Raw genomic sequence first — 7,264 nt, 5'->3', positions numbered from 1 at the left:
AGTATTGTTGCCTTCACGTAGTTTAAATACTGAAATACACACACTTGGGAGCTTGTAATTTTATCTTCCATAAATTGTTAGCCTTAAAGAATTTTTGAAGCTGAAGTGCTCATCACAGATATAAAGAAAATGGCTGATCATTCAACAGTAAATGGATCAGAAATCCCAGTGTACAACCTTAAATGCATCGATCTCGCCAACCCAGATATTCATCAATCTGCTGCTGTACTCAAACAGGTGAACTCCCAACTATATATCTATAGGGCCATTTTGATGTTGTTAATACACTTCATTAAAATTTTAGCGTTATTTAACATGAAAAATACCTTTTTCGAGATAGCCCCTCCAATTTTACAATATCATCGTTTTGCTCCCAAATGTGCTCGCTTATGTTGTTTGGTTCAGGCGTGCATGGAGAGTGGAATTTTTTACGTAATAAATCACGGACTAAGCGAGGAGCTCATGAATGAGTTTTTCGGCCAAATGAAAAAATTCTTTGCGCTGCCAATGGATGAAAAAAAGAAACTTTTCTGGAACCAAAGTCTCCGAGGCTACAGACCACCTGCTCAAGCAGTTATTGATAATAAGACTCAACAAAAGGGTTAGCATTAATTTCCTTTGGTCATATTAACTTGGCATTCTTGTCTAAGTTTATAAATATCAATTTTTTTTCTTTTTTTAAAGAAAGGAGACATGTTAAAGTGTGGCAAAACTCATAGAAATTAGAAAAAAAAAAATTATAACGAACTGTCTGCACAAAGTAATTAATATCAACTTAGTTATTAAGTCCAGATTATTATATTTATTTTTTTAATTTTTTTTTCCCAAAGATTTTGGGGAGGCGTATCATATTGGTGTTGATGTAGCTAAAGATGATCCAAATTGTGGAAAGTTTTTCTATGGCCCGAATATTTGGCCTCCAGCAGGTAATTCAAGATAATAACTTTTCCTCCAACCGTTCAAATTAATGCATTTGTTAAATATATATATTTCTATCTCCCCAACTTTTTAAAATTTTGTGAGTTGCGTTGTATAATTATTAGATATTTTGCCTGGATGGAAAGAAACCATGATGAGATATCAAGAAGAGACGATGTAAGTTTTGATGAGCCATTGCTTTCACACTTTTAATGTCGTCTAAAATTCATGTTTGTTTCGAATAGGATTGACCAGGGAGAAAAAAAAAAAAAAAAAAAAAAAGGTCCGGACACAGTTGGGCCCTGCCAGCCCATCCCACTAGGACTTGAGCCCGGCCCTATACCAAAGGGCGGGCCAGGGTCTACCCAGGCCTTGATTTTTCAGTTCCTTCTCGGGACGGCTCCGTCCTGCAATCTTTAAAAGTGATTTTTAAAATTAAACTTAATTTTAAAATCACAAATTCTTAAATTTATTAGACCCACTATAAAATTAATTTGGCCTCAGTTTTCTGGTTTTAGAGCTTTTAAAAGAAATTAAAAAATCCAATTATTAAAAATACTGAAAACATGCGTCTGGCCCGGCCCGGTTCCCAGTAGGGATTGGGCTTTCAAGGGCAAGGTTTTCTTGAAAAGCTTTGCATCGGGTCTTGCTCATTTGCCCCTTCACTAATTTTGAACCTATAATACCCTCACACAACAAGGTTTACGCATATATTGATGACACAAGATATTTTTTAATTAAAAAAGGAGAAAGATTACAAATTATTTGGAGGAAAAGGTAATAAGTTTTAAAGGAATATTGCATCAAAGCTTAAAATAAAGACGTATACAGTAAAATTTCTATAAATTAATAATGTCGGGACCATGCAAAATCTATTAATTGAAAGAGTTATTAATTAGTCGATAAATTAATAATTTATTACTTTACAGAGTGTGTGTATATATATAATTCAATGAAAATACATTTTAACCAACTAGAAATTTATTGTTTACCAATCCAATCAATTAAAAATGAATAAATCCATTAAATATAAATTAAATTAACAAAAAAGTCTCAAAATTCCAACAGTTTTAGAATTCACCCTTGATCTTCTAGAAGAAATAAGCCAAAAAAAAAATATTAGATCAAATTTTATTTAAATTTCAATAAAAAATTAAAAATAGAGTAAAATAAGTAACAATAGATGTGATATTTTATTTAATGAAATATTACAATGGTTATATTTGTAATTTTAGTAAATTATTAATTTATATACGAATAGGATCACAAAGTTGTTAATATATATCGAAATTATTAATTTAATCTTTTGCCCTAAGTTGGGGCTGCAGAAAAGTATTATATAATAGAAGTTATTAATTTATCGAGTATTAATTTATAGAGGTTATACTATTGACGACAACTTAAGTTATTTATTAAATTTAAAAAAAAGAAATATTACAAATTAATTGAAGGGTAATGTAACGACCTTACCTCTTAGAAACGAGCAAAACAATCTAATTGGATCGATATTTGGGCAAGGGATTAGATGAATTTATATTTATTTATTACTAGAAAAATGTTACAATTTAAAGACTTTAATAACTATTTCTGTTATTTTTAATATTTTCAGAAATGTTGGAAGAGCAATTGGGAGAATAATAGCCCATGCTCTTGATCTCAATGTTGATTTCTTCGATCAACCAGAAATACTTGGCAACAAAACTGCAAGCTACTCCAATATGTTTCATTACGGAGGTAATTATTAAAAATACTAAATATTACAAAAGATTCATTTCAAATTTCTCTTACTGTTGTGTATGTATGTGTATATGTGTATCTGATCACATTCCATATATATTCTTTATATGTGCATGTTTTTGCTTTTGTATATTTAGTTCCGGGTACCGATTTTTCCAAGGAAATTGTCGGAGCTCCACCACATTGTGACTTGAATTTTATTACACTCTTGGCAACAGATGAAATATGGGGGCTTCAAGTAAGAAAACATCGATTAATCAATCATTCTACTAAAATATATATTACTTACATTTATCATTAGCTATTATCATCTTATTTGTTTTACTAAAATTTTTATTATATAATAATATTGCAGATTTGCAGGGAGAAAAATGCTCAACCTCAACTATGGGAAGCCATACCACCTGTCAAAGGGTGAGTTAATTAAGTTTCAAGTACATTTTGTTCTGATATCCTATATATTCAAAACAAACAAATCATGTATAAACTGGATTCTTGACGTTGCCTTTCTTATTAAATTGATTTTGTAGAGCATTTATAGTGAATGTTGGTGACATGTTGGAAATGCTCAGCAATGGTGCTTTCAGGTTATGCCTCAATTACTCGGATGAATTCTAGATTTCTTAAGAGCTTGATCAGATATTTGAATTTAATCTAGCTCTAAAATTTAAACAAATTAAATTGTAGATAAATCTAAATATTTTACTCTTAGGTCAATTTAAAATTTTGTATAACTATCGGTACATACATACTGTTAGCCTAATATGATGCCTTTGTCAAAAGGTGAAATGTTTTGTATGTTAAATATTTACTATTAAGCCCGATTAAAGTCCTAACTGATAAAATTGAGAAATATTAAGGATCTAAGAGTTATTTTTCCTTAAATTTTACTTAAAACATCACTAATTCTATTGCTATTATCAATGTATATAATCGTGAACCAATTGAGTCTTACCCCTTAAAAAAGACATTGCATAAGAGCTAACCTAAGAAACAGCTAAAAACTTATAAAAAGCCCTAAAAAAAAAACTTAACTAAAATGATACTTTAGAAAACCATTAGCATTAGAAGGAATAAAACCATAAATTTTCATATGAGAATAATATATTATATATATTTACCTATGCCTTTTTTTTTTTCAAATTCTTAAATTTGATAACAGGTCCATACTTCATAGAGTTGTATTCGGCAAAGAGAGATACTCGGTAAGACTAATAAACACTCAATCGCCTGCACACTCAAATAATTTGTATAGCTCAGATGTATTTTCTCTCTTTATTTTTAATTTTTGCATGAACCAGAAATATTTCCTTAGGCCTTACTGCATTAGTACTGTATTATGTTTATAATTAGTATAGTTTGTACAATCAGTTAAATCTTCCAAGAATTTTCATTTACTGTGCCTTTATATTGTACAGACTGGACTGTTTCTATGCCCAAGTCATGATTATGTTATTGAGTGCTTGCCAACATGCAAGTCCGAAGACAATCCTCCCAAGTAAGTCATCAGCCCACCGTACTCTTTTATGTTGCCTTTTCACAAAAGTAACAACGATATTATTAATTTTTTTTTTCAGGTGTGAGATAAATAAACATAGTTTTTAAATTATATTAGTAAGTGCTTGTTAAATATTTTTAATATTGTACATTTTAAGTTATAGTTATTCAACTACAATATCAAATAAGACTTAATTTATTTTTAATACTAACTCACTAACAAATTAGAGGTTAAGATTTCAAGTTCAATTAACCTTACAAATCTTATTTCTATTTCAATTCATTGACCCAGGTCAAATTCTTATATCATTTCTTTTACAAGCCCTTATTTTATAATCCATATTTTACATAAGAGGATCGGTTGAGATTTATTTTTAAATACTATTTGTTTATTTGAAAAGTATTTGTCGTTACAACCATGCAATTTTTCATCATCGGATTTAATTTAATTTAATGTAATTTCTACCTTTTTCTTTCTTTTTTTTTTCAGATACCCTACAATCAAAACCGGAGATTATATTCTTTCTCGCTTTAGGCAACTTGCTGCTGATACAGTGAAAGACAACAAAGCTGTTTAAGTAAATCAAAAAAGTTAAAAAACTTTAATTTGGATGAATCAATTGTATCAGAATAGCTGAAAAATCATATGTCCTACTTAAATTTGTGTCTTGTAATTTCATTTTTATTGAAATGAAGACCTATAAGGTGATGTAATAAAACTATCTTTACAGAAATTCGGAATCGCCTTATGAGTGATGCTTTTAACATTCTTGTTATTTATCGTTCTTCTTTGCTTATCAGTATTATTAGTTTTTGTTTCCTTCGTAGCTCGTACCCTTTTGATGAAAAGTAAGAGTACACAGAAATACCACGACCACGATACAAATTATTTTTTTTAAACATGATATATAAAAAGTGATTAATTTTTATAAACTTATCTTTAATTTAAATGATAATGATCATCTCACCATCATTCTTTTACTCAGATCAGTCATTCCGAAGATAACGGACTACTGCAATTAGAATTAAATTTTCTCATCCTCTTTTTTAATGTAGAATTTTACAGTGTGTTTATGCTGAGTTTTAGTCGTGATTAAAAGGAAAAAAAATTACCAGATTTTAGTACGGAAAATTGGAAAGTGGCATATTCGAGAAATCTGGAACAATAAATTTTCATAGCCTACATATATTCAAACAGAAAAAATTGCTGAAATCAAGAGATTTTTTTGTAGCCATTCGTGATCAGAAATAGGGGTCCTGTTAAGCACGTACCATAACAAGAATTACTACGCTGCTTGTAACAAATTATTTGTTAACAGTCACTTTATTATCGTTATATGTAACAACTTCACATAACTTATTTGGTTAAAAAAAAAATAGAGATTGTACATAAAACGAAAAGTTGTTACCAATAATCAAAAAATAAATGTACGTATGGTGCAACTGCTGTCACACCCTCAAAATTGGTGACGATCTCTTGCTGATCCTGGGCTGTCATGGCTTGATCGATGTGCCTTTGGCTAGTGCTCTAGGAGGACTTGTGTGGGGTTGTCCTTCTCTGTCATGTCGTGGGACCAACAGTTTAGGATCCACTAAATTTTTTTTTTTTAAATACTAGGATCCACTAAACTTAATATTAAAATATTAGTAGATTCGCCACTTCGGCCTTGGCCGAAGTGGTGGGCTGCTGCCCTCACAAGCTTTGTGAGGGCAGCGGTTTTAGCCCCCACAAAAGCATTGTGGGGGCTAAATGTTTTTTATATTTAAAAAATCATTCTCTCTTGCGAAATACAAGTGGAGTATGGACATCCTCTCCTGTGAGGGGTTATTTGTATTGGGCATGTACTTCATAGAATTCATTGTAATAATGTAAGTCCCAATCATGTATATCTGATTGTAAATATCAGTGTAATATCTCTGCTACAATAAGCAGTTGTTGTAAATATCTGTGTAATGCAGTAATCTGATGATTAATCAGTTTCAAAAAATAAATAAATAAAATAATAGTAGATTCCGTCGTAGATTTTGTCAATGGGTAACTTTGTTTGAAGAGTGTGTTGTCATCAGCGATAAGTGATTGTTTGATTGATGATTGTTAATAGAATACAACGACTTCGTTTCAATAAATTAAGACCACTGTTAAGTATCCAACATTTTCAAGTTTTAATTTCAGTCTGAATGATATAGCATTCATTCATTAGGTGGTGGTTAAATAATTTTATAAATTATAAAATCAATCATCTAATAGATAAGTAATATATAATATTAAAACTCAAATATTGAGATTACTAATATTATTGATAAATTAATCATTTTCTTAATGAATCCTAAAGACTAGAACCATTAATTCAAAGTAAAGCTACAGATTAGGATGACATAAAACTTATTCATGGCAACATAAATTAAATAATTAAAAATATCCTACATAAATTTTTTTCTTTAAAAAAATTATATATTTAATTTGATAACTATAAATTTTAATCTTTGATATTTTATGGAAGTTTCAGTCTTTATTTTACTTGCTGAGTTTACTGTTAAATAAAGATGAAATTTATCTTTTTGGTCTTATAATCTATAAATTTACTTTTATTATCTCATTAACTATATTATCAAAATTAATTATGTTGTTAAAATTTTTAATCAATGAATTTATTAAAATTTTAAATGAATGAGTTTATGATTGATCTAGGACGGGTCTGGTTCTCTTTGTTTATTTTGAATCTAGCAGGTAAGGGTGAAAAGCATAGACACCTTGGATTTGGAGCATATTTGAGTCTACATTTTTGTCAAATGAATCTAAATGTAAAATTGGAAATATTATACAATACTCCTATTTTACTACATCCATTTAATACATGTATGACATGTGTGTATTTATTTTGAAAAATCATCATATAATTGATAATTATATTTAATTCATACACACATATCATACATACATTATGTAAATATAATACAATAGAAGCATTGTAAAAACTCTTGTAAAATAAAGCAGTGAGGATCCGATCTAAGCCCACTCCATTGTCATTCTACAAATATGTTTTGGAAAAAGAGTTTAGTGTTTGCTCGTAGCCTGCCGTTCAACTCAGATTTTTTAGCCTTTTTTTTTTCA

At 29.4% G+C, this 7,264-nt stretch overlaps 1 protein-coding gene across 2 annotated transcripts; it reads left to right on the top strand.

Annotated features, from left to right (window-relative positions):
* On the top strand, nucleotides 1–4,917 carry LOC102607059 (2-oxoglutarate-Fe(II) type oxidoreductase hxnY-like). 2 transcript variants are annotated; one of them, XM_052436385.1, is made up of 11 exons: nucleotides 2–237; nucleotides 406–601; nucleotides 831–926; nucleotides 1,044–1,095; nucleotides 2,528–2,652; nucleotides 2,793–2,893; nucleotides 3,011–3,069; nucleotides 3,186–3,242; nucleotides 3,818–3,860; nucleotides 4,074–4,153; nucleotides 4,643–4,917. In XM_052436385.1, the coding sequence occupies exons 1-11, from the start codon at nucleotides 130–132 to the stop codon at nucleotides 4,728–4,730; spliced, it is 1,005 nt and encodes a 334-aa protein (XP_052292345.1). In that variant the 5' UTR covers nucleotides 2–129; the 3' UTR covers nucleotides 4,731–4,917. The 2 variants fall into 2 exon arrangements, with proteins under 2 accessions (XP_052292346.1, XP_052292345.1); XM_052436386.1 differs by lacking the exon at nucleotides 3,818–3,860 and having other exon boundaries at nucleotides 1–237.
* Nucleotides 4,918–7,264: the final 2,347 nt, after the last annotated feature.

The sequence above is a fragment of the Citrus sinensis genome, chromosome 3 (genome assembly GCF_022201045.2).
Source record: "Citrus sinensis cultivar Valencia sweet orange chromosome 3, DVS_A1.0, whole genome shotgun sequence".
Taxonomy (NCBI): Eukaryota; Viridiplantae; Streptophyta; class Magnoliopsida; order Sapindales; family Rutaceae; genus Citrus; species Citrus sinensis.
Note: the sequence above shows the minus strand (reverse complement) of the source record. Positions and strands in the feature narration are given on the sequence as shown.